Below are 16,581 nucleotides of genomic sequence, written 5' to 3'. Positions count from 1 at the left end.
TTTCATATTATCCCATATGCAAGGTATATTGTGTTGCAGTGGCAGTTGTGTTTTGGGTTGGTTAGCTTTTCAGTTGCAAGGATCTTACTGTCATTTTCTTTTACATGGCAGGAACAGCACCCCCCAGGCTCCAATATGTCCAGTTCTCTTTCTCATGATGTCTTGGAAAGATTAACAGCTAGCTCCTTGAAAGTCTCTCACAATTTTAGCATGTTAAATGTTTATCAACCTTTAATCTTTTCTTTCTCCTTTTTTTCTTTTGAACTACCTGCTTGTTTGAGTAGGGAAGGGAGAAGTGAAAAGAGGTGGGTGGTTAACAGTTCATTATTAAGAAAACAAACACACGTTGCACAAAAGGAAATCAATTAACAGCTAAAAATTACAGTCCCTGGTAAGATAATTATTTTTCTCAGCCATAACATTAAACTCATAAAAACACACATTTACTGTCATCTGTAATTCCCCTTTACTGATAGAAGTTCACCAGGATGTTATTTCATTTGACTTGACAGAACATAGAAATGCACAGGAGTTTAGACTAAAAGTTATTAAGTAATGAGCATTATTAGCAGGCAAGGAATACACATTTTATGAATGGGTAAACATGAATGTAAGGTTAATGCAAAGTATTTTGATTTTTTTTCCTTTGTAAATAAAAAGAGAACATCTATCCCTGTCAAAATAAATAGTACAGATTTTTAGAGACTTTTTGTCTCATTAATTTCCCTATGGAATTTCATTGATGTGGTAGTTAGGGATGGTTGTCATGGAGTGGACTGCATTTTTAGGTATCCAGAGCTAACTGCTATTCAAGGTGAATCACCTGCAGTCTGTCTCAGGTAGAAATTCATATGCAGAGACCTCCAACTCAAATGCTTGCTTTTGAAAATGTTGCCCTGTGCCTTACTTCTGAATGGCTGAAAGAAATGTGATCTAATAGATTAAATTTGTGAACTCTTAGCATGTGAGCTCAGTCCAGTTCTAGGTTTGGGGACCGATGAAATTTGATCTAGTAAGTTCAGTCAAAGGTGATACAAGATGCCTGATAATGGATAGTCTTCCTTCCAAAGTTACTTTATTACATAAGAAAATGTACTTTACCACTATATGGATACACAATTTGTTAATAATTAGATCTAATAAAGTACAACCCTTATCTGCAAAGATACATTTCTGAAAAGGGAGAACAGAAAGAGAAGATTGAAAATGTCTTCTCCATAAATCAAGGACCTGTGTGGGGGTAAAACTGGAATTTCAATGAACCTCATTTTTAAATGCATGGAAATCAAAGCTTTTCCATTAGCTTCTGCTAGGCATAACTTCAATGTCGCTGTGTTTTATTGGTCTTAGGATGCTTAAAAGCAGTGTGCTGGTTTCATTTTTCTATTAGCATTCCAGAATTAATCATGTGGAAGAGAGAAAAAATCATAGACTCATAGAATCATTTAGGTTGGGAAGACCCTTAAGGTCACTGACTGTTAACCTAGTATTGCCAAGTCCAACCACTAACCCATGTCCCTAAGCCCCTCATCTTCTAAATATCTCCAGGGATGGTGACTCAACCACTTCCCTGGGCAGCCTGTTTCAATGATTGACAACCCTTTCAGTGAGGAGATTTTTCCAAATCTCCAGGCTATTCATTCCCCAGTGCAATTCTACCTAGGAAAATGAAAATTTTCCCAGGGAGCTGCTTTGGCAGGGGGGTTGGACCCGGTGATCTCTCGAGGTCTGTTCCAACCCCTACAATTCTGTGATTCTGTGAACTCCAAATTTTTGGAGTATTTATGGGATGTGTAATCTGAGTATTGAGTCTCTGCCTTAATAAGATCCAGTATGGGTTGGGAGGTGAATCTCTTACTTCCTAAAAATATGCCTAGCCACTGAGCTGCTAGAGATGCATGCAAGAGTGTTCTACAGCTTTAACCAGTAATTTTGATTATTTTCATGAAATACTGTTGTATCACAAGATAACAAAGAGTTATGTAGTTGCCTCTTGGAGGTAATGTGTACTGGGTAGAGGCTGGCATTTAGAATACAGTAAAACCAGCCTTTCTAAATATATTTTCCTGCCTTATAATTTCATTATTCGCTTTATTCTCACCTGCATGTAGAAACCCTATAATCATCTGGGTTTGAGGGTAAGCATGAATACTGCTTTTTGGTTTTGTGGTAAACTCTGATAAAGCTGTATATTTCCCCTGGTTTTTTTTGACAAAATTATATATTTATTGCCTTATTTAAAATTCAGAAGCACTGAATGTTTTAATCTAGACCCATTTTATTTCTGCATATACCCCATGGTATTTCTTTATGCTTGATGAATTTCTCCAGAGATTTTTTGAAAAGCTTTGAGATTGACTTCCAGGTACTACAGACAGGCTCATTCAGCACTGCAATCAACTATTCTATTAATGGAATCAATTTGAATGAATTTCATTAAGTAAAAAGTCCTAAAAATAAGAGGTGGCATATGAGGAGGCTTGTAAGAACTGTTTTGTAGAGGCTGTAGTCCAAAAATGAGATCCTGGAAGCAGTAGAATTTTTAAAATAATTTTCTTTTTTAATAGTTTTTCTTTTCTTTTTTTATTCCTGTGGAAATTAGGCTTTATAATAGGTAGTGTCATATCCTTGTTCACAGACTGATTTTATTACTGTTTCAGATCAAAACTTTTACTTTGAGTACAAATAGTTTTGGACTGTTTTGTTATCCTCAGTTGCTTTGGTAGAATTCAACAACATCTGCAATATTTCCTAAATGTATACTTACTATTTCTCCTAACAAATTTTACAAGGCCATTTCCACTGTGTTTTTTCAAGTGCTGCATTAGAGTGTAGCCATCATGTTGTACCTATGGCCTGTCCCCTGCATAGAGCATGCTGTCACATTAGGGTCTGGGTTGCAAGGACTGCCTGGGGTCTAATGTCTGTATGCTTATGTGTTCAGATTAAAGAAGCCAGTAGTTCTCTGCACAAGGAAGAGAAGCTAGTGTTTTTATAGCTTGTTTTTGATGGTGGTTTCTTTTTTGATCCTAGACCACAGGTGAGACCAGTAAGTGCAGGATTTGTGTCCTCCAGAGAGTAGAATTTCTAACAGAACTTAAAGGGAAAGTGTTCAGTGCTGTTAAAAAATCACCTTATAGCACCTGACCAGGTTTCCTGTTGTTTTACCTGCCAGTTTGCAACATATGTGAGATGTAAAGAACATAGTGATTAGTCCTGTTTCCCCTCCATGTATTCACCCAGCATCTTCATTTTTAAAGGGACTGTTGATGTAAAAAAACCCCTGCTCCTGGAATTCTAATCCCACTTTGTCCTTTCATATGCCAGTCAGCAGAAGGCCATGAATTATTTTGCAAACAAATAGTTAAGCACCTTTTGATGTAAAGATAGCTTGGCCAATAACATTAGTGAGATGATACAGGTAAGTAATTCTGTGGGGAACAGGACCTAGTCACGTTTTTCCTGGGTAACTTGTGTACCCACACTGTTAGTGCTAAAGGTAAGTATAATTTGAAGCTGCAGGGAGTGCAAGCAGAACTCTGTTCACTTGATCTTTAAGCAAAATGGTATGAAGACAAATAAAAACCCCACCTTCTTTATGTTCTGTGAAAAAGATTTCCTAGTAAATAATAATACAGAGCTGTCAGCATGCCAGGGAAATGCTATCAGTTTTGCAGCAAAATGTGTTACAAGGTGATTTAGCTGCCATAGGTTCAACTCCATTTGTCTAAGAACAGAGTTTTTTAACACCCTGCCTGAGAGCTTTTGAGATTACAGTAGAAATGCCATGGACTCCCCTAGTCTGGTTCTGATCTATTTCAGACCCAAGAGAAATGACCCTGAACACTCAGTAAAGGCAGGAGTATTAACTTGTCCTGATAGGTTAGTAAAGCCCAGAGGAGAGATGGTTTACAGAGATAGAGTGATCATTCTTAAATTTTGTATGGGATCCAGAGGCTAGAAACTTAGGATTTTTGACCTTGTATTAAATCCTGGGATTTGGAGACTTGAATTTAAAAATAAATAGAAGCAGAAGAGGGAATTCAAGAAACCATTTTGCATTAGTGTTGTCAAGCTAAGCAGGGCCCGCAACTACTCAGATGACAAAGATGATAAGATGGTAGAAATCCTGCCTATTGTAACAGGAACTAGTAACTCTAGTAATTAATGAGTAAGGGAGATCCATCCTTCAACATAGGATGCACCTGTGTAGTAAATGTTACCCTAATGATATTGTCATGTTCAGGTGGGGAGCAATCAGAGGAGTGCTGCAAGTAACGAAATATCTTGATTGTTGGGTTTTGACTGCTAATTTTCATGCCCATTACCCAGTTTCAGAAACCCATAGCCCAATTTACAAGAATTCAGAACACTCTGAGATTAAATAAAGGCAGTGGGCACTGGATTCTGGAAATCCTGCATGCTATAAGCAGGTAAAAGTGGAAGAAATCACGACAGCTTGTCTTGAATGTGTACTGAACACTTTTGATAGTGTTGTGACTCAGTTTTATCCGTAAGAAGAGGTTACTGCAGGGAACTCTTAGTATAAGCTATTTATTGTTTGTGAAACAGCTCATTAATACAGTGATTAGCATCCTAGAGAGATCCCAGGAGGAAAATAGTAATTTAGTATTCAGTGCACAGTTTGGATATTTTACAATAAATGAGAAGTACAAAATAAAGATGTTAAAGAAACATCCATTTAAAGGGTATTGATAAACCTGAACACAGAACAAAGAAAGGTCCTGGGGAAACAGTACCTGAACCCCAAAATTACCATGAGGGGGGCACAGAACTAGATTTCACATGCAACCAAAGTTCTGGTCATTCTTTATTTATGAGTTTTTGCCTTTGCAGTTTAACATTCTCTTTTGGTTTGGGGTTGGGGTTTTTTGGGGTCTGTCTTTCTTTTTTTACGATACCACATCTAGCAGCTGGAATGGATTCTTACACAACAGTACATATACAAGTGCATCTCCCAGAGAAAGACAAGTCCACTAGAACTGTCTATGAGCAGCAAACATGGTTTTGACATTTAAATATATATCTCTCTGCTTCTATTGAGAGGTTCTAGGTTTTGATCAATTAAGAGAGTGTAATTAAGCCTATATTTAAATGAAGGCAACTGACCAACCTTTCTGCAGCAGGAATGCTGAAAAGAATTTTAAAAAATATTAGTTGTATTTTAAGGAAAAGAAAGAAATAGAAGTTATTTCAAGAGGGTGAACATTAATTTACAATGAAAGTGAAGCTAAATAGGAAATGGACTGGTAAAATCATGTGGAACTTGTACAGAAATAGCTCTTCGTACTGCTGGAGCACTGCAGTGTCTGTAAGACCTTTCCAGTGTATCTTTGTTTTCTCTTTTCTGCTGGGGAGAGGTACCTGCCCTCATGCCTTGTCTTCAGGGATTGTCTCAAATTCTAGCAGGTTTGCCATCACAGCTCCTATCATCACTGTGTATTTGACAGTGAAATTACATGTTTTGAACAGACTTTTTAGCTTTGATACCATCTGAGTAAATCACCCAAAGTCTTCTTGGGAGTGAAACAGCCTCAGCAAATGGAAACCACTCATGTGGGACTAGTTTTAATAAAACCACCAGAAGGTGTTTGTTTCCTAGGTCGAAACCTGTTCTGCATCAGAAGGAATATGAATCATTCTGCCTTTCCAGAAGGCATTGAAGACTGTCATACTTCAGAGCAGCAACTGTTAACGTGACAAGTGTCACTTTTGTCTGTCTAAATGCCATACTGTCTCTTTTAACCCTTCTTTCTTGCCTTCAGTTCATATCAGCACCTTTGAGAGGATGCCTGCAAGGTGCTGTGCTACACTGAATTGCTTCCACAGCACCTTTCCAAATAAATGTTTTCCTAACACATTGCCACAGCCAGTACAACAAGGTAGGCTTTGGATTGTAGTGTTACATGGGCAACAGTAAGCATCCAAGGTCTCAAGTGCTGATGTCGAATACCCTTGTGCACCTTGAACCAAAACATTTAATTTGTTCCATCTATAAAACATGGTCCTTTTAACTCAGGTGGCATTGGATTCTAGATCTTGGGGTCGGTCACTGGCCCAGTGTCTTCCCTGGGACATGATTCCCTCACTGACATGCAGTAAAACTGGGGGTTCATTTTCTGACCTGTCTCACACTGTACCTCTTTGTCCCTCTAGGAGCTGTACTCTAAAGCTTCCCATGCTTTAGTGGAGTTGGTGACAGAGCTGTTTCTTCGGACACTGCCTGCTGTGACTGGCCTCTCTGCAAGAGAATGTGAGCTTCTGAAAGAGGAATGGCAGGAGAATCTGGTCCCTCAGCTGGAGAAATGGGAGACCCACCGCCAGAGAAGCTGGAAGCTTTTCCAGGAACAGCTGTTGGAAGAAAAAAAAGTAAGAAAGACCCATAATAGGTTCTGGGACCCCAGGGTCTAAAAACAGGGATGTAGAAAAAGAAAAATACCAAGTTATTTATCTGTGGGGAGTATTTAGTCTATAACTATACAGCTCAGGTCCAGACACAGGATAAGACTCAGCATGGACAGTTTAACCTGCAGTATGGAGTGAATATATATGCTGTGCATGTAGACTTGCATAGAGGAGTCAGAGTAATTACTGAACATCTGTCCACAATGTTTGATGGCTTTGTCAGCACATAAACATTTTTTTTGGCAAGGCTGCTCTCTCATGCCCTCAACTCTTGAGCATCTGAGTTCAGAAAACCTTCATCTGGTCTGTTTGGAGAGGGTATAGTTTACAGGAAAGGAAGACTTACAGTGATAAATATTTCTTGCTCATTTTTATGTATTAATGCTGTAATAATATGAAACATATGATACAAACTTACTCTTTACTCTGAGATGATGAGGAAACATTCCTGCTCTGTTTGGGCCCAACATAGGAGGCTGAGGAGGAGAAAAGCAACAATGAACAAAAGCAACATGCAGCAGCAGGTATCTTCAACATTGGGCTGGAACTCAGATATGCTTCCAGTTTATTCATGCAGTGCTATGTCTCTATTAACACTGCTCTGAAGACTAATAAACCTTAGTCAAAGAAAGACCTGTATACAAAGGTGTTCCCTAAATGTCAAGTGCATGCTGCAACATATAGAATAAGTTCTTAACTAAAAGGTTGGCAGAGTTCTTTATCAGTGGTAAAATAATATTATTCCCTAGCCTCCTTCTCCAGAATGCCTGGACAACCCACTACATTCATATGGTACTGATTGAATCCCTAGTTACTACAGACTGCTGTAAGTGTTTAACTTTTCCACTCACTCATATTTAGGGTTCTTCCATAAAACCCTGTGATTCAGGAAACTGGGTTTCCTGCTAAATCTGGTAGAGTGCTTTGCTGACCAGGGGTTTTAGAACACCCTTGAGAATACAAAAGCAGAATTATTTGTTGGAAATTCGTAGCCATTTTCTTTTTTTCTTTACTATTTTCCCTAACATTTCCCTAATCATTTTATATTTACTTTAATGTAACTCACCTGTTATCTCAACTATTTTGAAAAAATATTCTGCTTGCACTAAAATACGCTTGAGATCAACCATTGATGCCAACAAGTCTGCTCACATGCTTTAAATTAAGGACGGGTATTTCCTAGGACTTCTGGCTTGCATTTAGTGTTTCAATATGGCATACCTATCCCTTCAGTAATTAATGAAACGTTGTCTGACCTCAACTTTTGTTTCTTTTGGTCCTTTTTATCAAGGATAAAATTCAGTACCTGACTTGGCAAGTTTAAATCTTTAGGTTGCTGTCCATTTCCACATTCACCTGCCCTTCTGTGTTAATGACCTGAGCAGCCTGAAGTAGCAGCACTACAGCAGTGTCTCATGGAGACCAAAGTACCATGGTGGTACCTGATTTCATTAAAAACCACAGTCAGAGAAGGATGAGGTTCTGGTGTGCAATTTAGGGTTAGTCTCAGAAGTCAGAGTGCATGTTAGGGCACCTCTGCTCTGGTCCTTCCACTGTCCCATTGAACCTCAGCGTTTTTTCAGGGCCAGAGAGGATGTTGTTCAAGAGCTAGAAGACACTCCACAGAGAAGGAGGTCACAGTTCTAACATTTTGTTCCAAAAATGCTGTTATGCATTCCTTTTACTATCATTGGGAGCAATATTGAGGGATAAACCATATCCTGTTTGCTGGATGATAGGTCTTTGGGCAGCACTGTACGATGGATTCATTGAATGTGAATCCGGATGTTCCAGTCATGGCCAAGCACAGGTTGTTTAAACTATCAAGTTGACTTTCCATCACTTTCAGTGTACCATAGCATCCATAATCCAAAGCAGATGGCTTCCTAGTAATTACTCAACTACAGAGGAATTCATTTAGCAATGACAGAGCTCTCACATTGGTCTCTGGGTCACCAGTACTGCAGTTGGGCCTTACTAAATATAAAAACTTCCTGAGCAGCAAACAGAGCCATCATATGGATGAGTGATTCTGTGGGATAAATTACTAGAAAAAAGCCAGGGTTTCTCAGAGTGGAGAAAATGTATGATTCCTCAAGATGGTATTTTTTACAGGACCTTTAATAGCTTTTTGACTTAATGTGTGTGGATTTTTGGAAGTTGTTTGAACTAAACTGGAAAATGCTATAGCTCCCAAGAGGACATGCAGGGAGATAGCTCTTCCACCCAAGCTAGGCTGGCAGATCTTATGGAAGTCTGAAAAACATCACACAACTCACGATATTACATTCAAATGCATTTCTTGGCCCTCTCCTATTTTAAACACAGTAGCATGCACATTTAAGCAATCAAGAAAGATGTAGAACTGTTGGAGAGGGTTCAGAGGAGCCACAAAGATGATGAGAGGGCTGGAGCAGCTCCCCTACAAGGAGAGGCTGGGGGAGCTGGGCTCGTTCAGCCTGGAGAAGAGAAGGCTGTGGGGGGACCTCATTGCAGCCTGCCAGTCCCTGAAGGGAGCAGAGGAACAGGAGGGGAATCAGCTTGTTAAAAGGGTAGACACTGGCAGGACAAGGGGGATGGATTAAAACTAAAGGAAGGAAGGTTTAGATTGGATATTAGGGGGAAGTTTTTTACAGAGAGTGGTGAGGGGCTGGAACAGGCTGCCCAGAGAGGGGGTGGGTGCCCCATCCCTGGGGGTGTTCAAGGCCAGTTGGATGGGGCCCTGGGCAACCTTGTGTAGCTCCAGGCCTGGAGGTTGGTGTCCCTGCCTGTGGCAGGGGGGGTTGGAGCTCTATGATCCTTGGGGTCCCTTCCAACCCAGGCCATTCTATGATAACACTTGCGTCCTGCAAAAAGGGGCACTTGATTTCCACCGTAAAAAAAGGAGAAGAGAGATCAGACACTTGTGACAGGTGATTGTGTCATTTAGGAGATCCAACAGATGCTGCAGAGCTGAATATGACAGAAGATCCATAAGTCAACATTCATATTGACAGGCCTTTTACTTTATCAGGCATTTTCCAGCAGGAGATGTGTCTTCCATTTACCTCTTGATAAATGTACTATACTAAGAATTATGTAGCACCTGCTTTTACTTGGGAAGTCCAGCACGTTTCTACCAGGATATTTATCTGTGTTTTTTCATGGTGGCTTAAAAAGAATTTTTTCCTATTTATTTGAACTGCTTTTTTTCTTTCCCAGCATTTGTACATACCTGGAATATGATGTCCTTTGGAGGAATAGAGTTTCATTTACAATTGGAAAGAAAAAAATCAGTTTCATATTTAACATTTGCCTTATACACTTGAGGATGTGAGTGAGGCAAATGAGAATAAATGAATAGTGAAGATAAATTTTGAGCATTTTCCCCCCTTAGCCTCTACCTCATGATTTCTGTAGATGAGCTTTCCTGCCTGGGGAGCAAACTGCTGCACCAGACTGAGGTACTTGCTTGGCATTCAGTGTGCATCACACCCCATCTACAGGCTGTTAGGGAGAAATTGCTTTCCTTCGATTTCCTGAGAATTTCTGCTAAGAATGTCAAAGTGAGAGCCTAGAAAAAAGAGTGATCTTGCTTGGGTGTAATTTGCTGTTGTGTCTGAGGTCTAACTCAAAATACTTTATGGGCTTTATCACCTACCAAAGACATACTTCTTGCTTTTATTGCCAGAGAGTAATACTTAACATTAGCAGTGCTCTGGGAGGTCTTGTAATGGACATTGCCAGGAAGCAAAACACTGGGAAGCTTAGAGAGAAAAATTGAAATGAGGAGATTTCTGTCCATTGCCACATCATTGCTTGACACCCAGAAAGCTGAACCACCATCTGCTTACCAGTTGTGACATGGTGTGCATCTTATCACTTTCTTTTAATTTTATGCTTCTTTTTTTGTAGTGATTGGAATGACTCTTCCAAGAAGCCAGAGTTTCTGCAGAGTTTTGCTCCCTCATTTACGATGCTGTTGTCACTTACTGGTGAGATGCAGGAACTGGAGAGGCCAAGCTCTCTTCCAGCTGCAGAGACTGTGTAGCAGCAGCATTTTCTCCACTCTGTACTGACCTGTCTCCAGGTGAAGCAAGGCCATTCCCAAGAACAGGATAGCTTTGAGAGGCACCTGGAGACTTAGCCCAGCATTGGAAGGTCAGTGCAGTACAAGGACTGACCTTTCCACTTGATTTGATGAAATAGTTGTCTCTGCTTTGCTATTTTTCCACAATATGGCAGCGACCTCAAATTAAGATACCTAGAGGGTCTTGATCACTGCATCTCTGCCCAATTGTGTGAGTTCTTCAAGTATTTTGGAGGTGGAAAATACTCAGCCCTCCCAGCTTATCCCAGTGAGTCGTTGAGGTGTTGGTTCCAATAAAACATGCAACATTCTGTTCTTACTTCCAGCTGACCCTTCCCTTCTTGATAATTTTCCTAATAGCATTTTTGAGACAAAACACTGGTTTAGTATTTGGTCCAAATCTCAATTTTCCTTATTTATCATCCCATCTTAAATGCACAGTTATCACCCTGCTTTCCCTGTTTTTTTTTTTCTCTTGCTGCTTTTATGGCTGATGTGCTTCTGCTGTTCAGTTTAGTGACTGTGCACCAGGGCTGTTTCCTGCTCTGTTTGCATCTTCCTCTTGGTCTCAGAGAGACCTTTGTGAAGAGCCCCTTTACAAATTTTGCATGCAGCGTACCTTAAATGCCCTTGCAATGGAAACAGTGACTCATTCTTACCTTTTAAAAGCAAGTCTGTCTTCACCACTACAGAACTAGGCCATTTCTTCACAAACAGAAGTAAGCAATTACAATTAGTTTATTGATGACAGTTTCCTAATGCAAACAGTGGATGAGCCTACTAGGAGAGGAGCACTGCTGTATCTTGTACTCACTAACAAGGAGGGTCTGGTTGAAGTGGTGAAGGTTGAGGGTAGACTTGGCTGCAGTGACCCTGAGATAGTGGAGTTCAGGATCTTAGGCAGTAGGAAGAGAATATCAATTAGGACTGCAACAGTAAACATGGTTTTACCAAGTCATGTTTGACTAATCTAATAGCCTTTTATGAGGATATAACCAGGTGGTAGTAGATGTGGTCTACCTTGACCTCAGTAAAGCATCTGACACCATCTCCAGCACCATCCTCATGGCTGAACTGAGGAAGTGTGGTCTGGAAGGTTGAGTAGGGAGGTGGATTTGAGAGCTGGTTGAAGGGAAGAAGCCAGCAAGTGTTGATCAACAGGACAGGGTTTGGCTGGAGGCCCAGACCTAGTAGAGTTCCTTAGGGGTCAGTACTGGGACCTGTACTCTTCAGTATATTCATTGGTGTCCTGGAGTAGAGTGTACAGTCAGCAAGTTTGCTGATGACACAAAACTGGGAGGGGTGGCTGACATTCTGTGATTACAGTCTCTGCCATTGTTGTCATTCTGAGTGCCTTTTTGTGTGAGAGATACTGATAGCAGCAGTGTTAAGATTTAGTTTCTTGGCTGCAATATCATATATTTCATCATTTCAATTGCAATTCAGAAAACTTACATCTTCAGTAAGTGATCTCTTGGTGATCTACATCAGATTTATGCCACAATTGTGCAGACAGACCCTTCAAGAGCAGCTTCTCAGTGAATAACCAAGTATCCAAAAATGGTGTGGAGCCACATCTGAGCCACAACTGGTCCCTCATTGAAAATGAAAATACTTCCAGAAACTAAAAGGTCTTTTTCAGCCCTTGTTTTAGCTGTTGAAAGAGATGTTAAAATACACAATGTGATGGATCTGCTGGGCATACACAGAGAGGTGTGAAGCACCAGGAAGCCGTATCTGCAGAACTGCTAAAGGGAAATACTGATACAGTTATTACTTCAAGCAAGTATTTGCCATCTGTCCTGATGATACCTGGAGACCTCCTAGACCTTAATTTGACACTTGCAGCGTGCAATCATAGAAAGCTCTGTGCTCAGCTGTGCTCTGGGATTTGAAGACTTGCCTAGACTCAGATTGGTTGAGCTCCTGGCTGCACAGATACATCTTGTGGCTCTTTCTGAGAGCAACCTTGTGGGCTTCCTGATGCTGTACAGACTTTCAGGCTGAGCTTCTCATGCTCAGCTGAAGTCTTTCCACCTGTCACGTGTTGTTGAGTGCCTGATCATCCTTCTCAGGCATCCTGCTCAGGAATTTGTATTTTGTTAAGGTTTTCATCATGGAGAGGGGTCAGTCACACGTGGTGTTGTGTATACTACAGAGTAGGTGCTATTCCAGAAAGGAATGCAGTTTCATTTTAACATCAAAGATGATGTGGTTTCTGATGTTCTGCATTTCCAAGGGGAGTTCATTCTGTGTTCACAGATAAAGCCACTCCCCTGCTGTTCTCAAGGAAGAGGCTGTAAAATCCAGTAGGAAGGCCCAGTTCCACTCCCACTTCCTAACACTAACAGTTGTGCTATTACACATCTGAGCCTTTGCTGGACATAGTGGTCTAATGAAACTTTGCTGTCCACAATAAGAGCAAATTTGGTCTATCATGTTCAGAATGGGGCCAGAACAGGAAGTGAAGCTGTCAATGCACGCAGAGTATTACATTTACTTCAGGGCTCTGCATACCTTTGGAGGCAACCTGCATTTATCCAGCTGCCAGGGAATCCTCAGATACACTCTTCCCCTCACAGTAACAGAGTTTGGGCCTCACAACCATTTTACCATTAGGGGAATGATTGAACTCAGTGGTCTTAAGGGTCTTTTCCTGCCTAAGTGATTCCATGATCTTTTGGTGTATTATTCATTAAATTCTGGCAGTATGCTAAAGAAAATCTTAAATCTGTATCTCCACGAGTTTAAAGCTTAATGGCAAATCCATCAAAACTTTAAAAGATTAAATTCTTTCATCAAAATATCACCCCAAAGGAGCTGTAAACTTGCAGTCCATAAGCCTAATCACACAGTCCCCATTTCTATTAGCACTGTGTACTGTACCCAGAGGTGTGATGGAAGATTGTATCTTTATTTTCTTCAGTGAAAATAAAACCCACATTCTCTGCTAGTGAAAAAAACCCAAACAAAAAGCCCGCTGCAACCTGCTGATAAGAGTTGCTGCAGTATTTTCTGCTGTATTGTTCTTTTTCTCTTGTTCCTCTGTTGCTAAAACCAGAAAACCTGCAGGAGACAGTTCGGGGCTGATTCAAACCAGAGCAAAGCCTCCCTTTCCTCTGAGTGAGCTTTGTTTAAGACTTTGATCACTGAGAAACCAATATTCCTAAAGAGAATAATTTTAATTAATGAGGATTTTTCTTGAAAGAGGGGGTTGATTGTTTTTAGCAAAATAGCATCAAATAAACCCGTTCTGTAATGTGAGTGGGATGACTGAAATCAGGGTATCTTATGATTGTCATTTTCTCCCCTACTTTTAGCTGTGGATAAAGGAATATGCTCTGTCTGCTGTGATGCAAAAGCACCTGTCTGAGAGACAAGAGAAGATAATTCAAGGTGTTGTAAGCAGACTAGGATGCCTCAGTGATGAGTAAGTTTGGGTTTATTGGTAAGCAGTGGGGTCAAACTGCTTTGCTGCATGCAGAGATAAAAGCATGGGTACATTACATGGTAGAAAGCAGTGTTGAGAGACTATGTGTGTCTCCAGACAGGGATGCAGTTACTCTAGTTTGGTCCAGCACCATTCAGCTCTGCCTTTGCCTTCTGTTGTTACAGGGCCACTGACCATAGAATCATAGAATGTTTTGGGTTGGAAGGGACCTCAAAGATCATCTAGTTCCAACCCCCCTGCCATGGGCAGGGACGCCCTTCCCTAGATCTGTTTGCCCAAAGCCTTAATTTATTCTAATGCACATGAGATCAGTAACAGTTTATTAACATATTTAAAAATTATCTATGAAACAAGAATAACCACAGGATGTGAAAAAGATTTAAACAGATGGTTAACAATGAGTTGCTGGTCACCAAATCCAATAGCCTGACAGATGACAGATTGTGTATGTCCTGCCAGTTTGGCAATGTTGCCTGCACCAGTGCTGAAATGGTTTGTAGCTCAGGATTTTGTATTTGTTTTGCTTTCTCTCTCTCTCTTTGTTTTTTTTTCTTTTTTTCACTTGGAAATTAACTGAAATTCTTGATATAAACAAAACACAAGTAAAACAGGTATACTAAAATAAATAGATCTCAACCATATCTCTAGTGCTAAATTATTTTACTGTAAACAGTACTCTGCCATTTAAGGCATCTAGAAATCTCACATTTCTTTTTAGAGAAAATATATTATGAGGAATGACCATCCATACCTTTGCATGGTAATGACTCCTCTCTTGCATTCTTTGTCTGTATTCACTAAGGAAGCTTGTAGGTTTGTCTCATCTTTGTACAGTTAACCTTTTCTTTGATGGAATTACTTCTCAAAAAACAGAGTTTTGAGTTACCTGCCTTGTTTTTTGTTAAGATATCAAATGACTCCATTCACCACAGTCTTCACATTACCAAAGATCATAGAATCATAGAATGGTCTGGGTTGGAAGGGACCCCAAGGATCATAGAGCTCCAACCCCCTGCCACAGGCAGGGACACCAACCTCCAGGCCTGGAGCTACACAAGGTTGCCCAGGGCCCCATCCAACCTTGATCAAAGCATTTGAAGACTTACCTATTTGGAATATTGGTGTTGCTGCCATTGCACTTTACTGTGGCTCTACTTTTCAGTTCAAATTTCTGTTTTCATGTTCTCTGACTTCAGTGTTGCCCAGGATTTGGTATCTGGGAGCTCATGACTCCTTACACATACACAAAAGCCAGCTACAGACACAAACTATGTCATCCCAAATGTGCACACAGATTTTGCTCACTCAGAATCTACTGCAAAACTTGCTCTCCTGTTTAAAATTCACCAGAAACTTGCTTCTGCCATGTCTGCCCTGGTAGCTAACACTAGCCTCTTCAGTGTCTGTTCAGAGCATGCCTCCCTGGTAATCTAACATAGGCTCTCCTGCATTTCCTTCAAATAACTTCCCTGTAGTTCTGATTACATTTGCTTTTCATCTTACTTCATCTCCTATTCAAAAAAAAATATTATTATGTATTTTTTTACATCTTTTCTTCCTATTTTTTCTTTTAATTTAACTTTAGTGTGACAGAACAGTACCATTCTTTACACCTGAGCAGCATTCCAAGGCATGTTTCATACAAGAGGACATGACACAGAGGGAATAGTAAGACTTGCCACCTTTGAGCAGTGACTTTGGCAAACACAATGAAGCAGCAGCTTAGCTGATTGGTTTTTAATGCTTCTTTTGACAGGTCTGCTGACTGTATACTGCAAAAGCACAGGCTTCTGCTGTGTTCAGTACTCACAAGGTTAACTCACCGACGAGTTGGGATGGCAGCCCTGGCCTGCATGAGGCTGTGCAGAAAGAAGAGCTTGCTTCAGGAACTGAGAGAGCAGCATACCCTGCAGAAGGGATCCTCCCCCTGCCAAGATGAGGACCAGTGGCAGCTGCAGAAAGCAGTGGTAAGTACAGTGGCTGGGTGTTTGTCTAGAGGTCTTGTGTGCCTTGATGTCTGGCATTAGAAGTAGCTGTAGAAGGTCTCAAAATGTAAAAATGTTAAAGTTCCAAATAGAAAGGAAAATATGCTGTGTCAAAAATGCATCCTCTTCACCTACTGGCTAGCTGTCTGTGATACTTGCTGCCACAGGAAGCTTATTTATCTATTAATTTCATAGGAGAATACTAAGTAAAGAAGACATGACAACATGTATAATGGATTTCTACACACATTACTGCTTCAGGGTATAGTAATTTCTTATTAATTCTGCTAGGGATTGTAATATGCACTTGAAAGGTTCTTACTTGAGCTTCAGAAAAAATTATTTCCTCCACCAGACCTAACGAGTTCTTCTACACTGTTACAATTCTTCATTCTTGTTTCTTTCTCCTCTGCCCATGAGGTGCTCAGCATCCATTTTTCTGACATCTTTCCAAATAATCTGGTTCCTGTCTGTCAGGGAGATGGGGAAAAACTTAAGGGACTTTCAGACTTCGTATTCCCACAAGTCCCTTTCAAATCTGTTTGTCACTGTGTTTCTTAGGGTTGGTCCATTAATTGTTGCTGATTATTTACTTATCTGCATTGGATGTTTACCTAGAGACATCAGATTTCTCACATCAACCTCAGAGG

At 40.4% G+C, this 16,581-nt stretch overlaps 1 protein-coding gene across 1 annotated transcript in view; it reads left to right on the top strand.

The window, feature by feature from the left end:
* The window catches only part of EVC (EvC ciliary complex subunit 1), a gene marked incomplete at its 5' end in the record, with an annotated part of 53,047 nt that overhangs the window by 26,984 nt on the left and 9,482 nt on the right, over positions 1–16,581 (top strand). Inside the window, 3 exons of the mRNA XM_084266975.1 lie at positions 6,178–6,390; positions 13,816–13,925; positions 15,703–15,913. Coding sequence (XP_084123101.1) covers positions 6,178–6,390; positions 13,816–13,925; positions 15,703–15,913 — 534 coding nt within the window. The remainder of the gene's footprint in view (positions 1–6,177; positions 6,391–13,815; positions 13,926–15,702; positions 15,914–16,581) is intronic.

The sequence above is a fragment of the Gallinula chloropus genome (assembly GCF_964237585.1).
Source record: "Gallinula chloropus genome assembly, chromosome: 7".
Classification (NCBI taxonomy): Eukaryota; Metazoa; Chordata; class Aves; order Gruiformes; family Rallidae; genus Gallinula; species Gallinula chloropus.
This window is presented reverse-complemented; position numbering and strand designations above follow the sequence as displayed.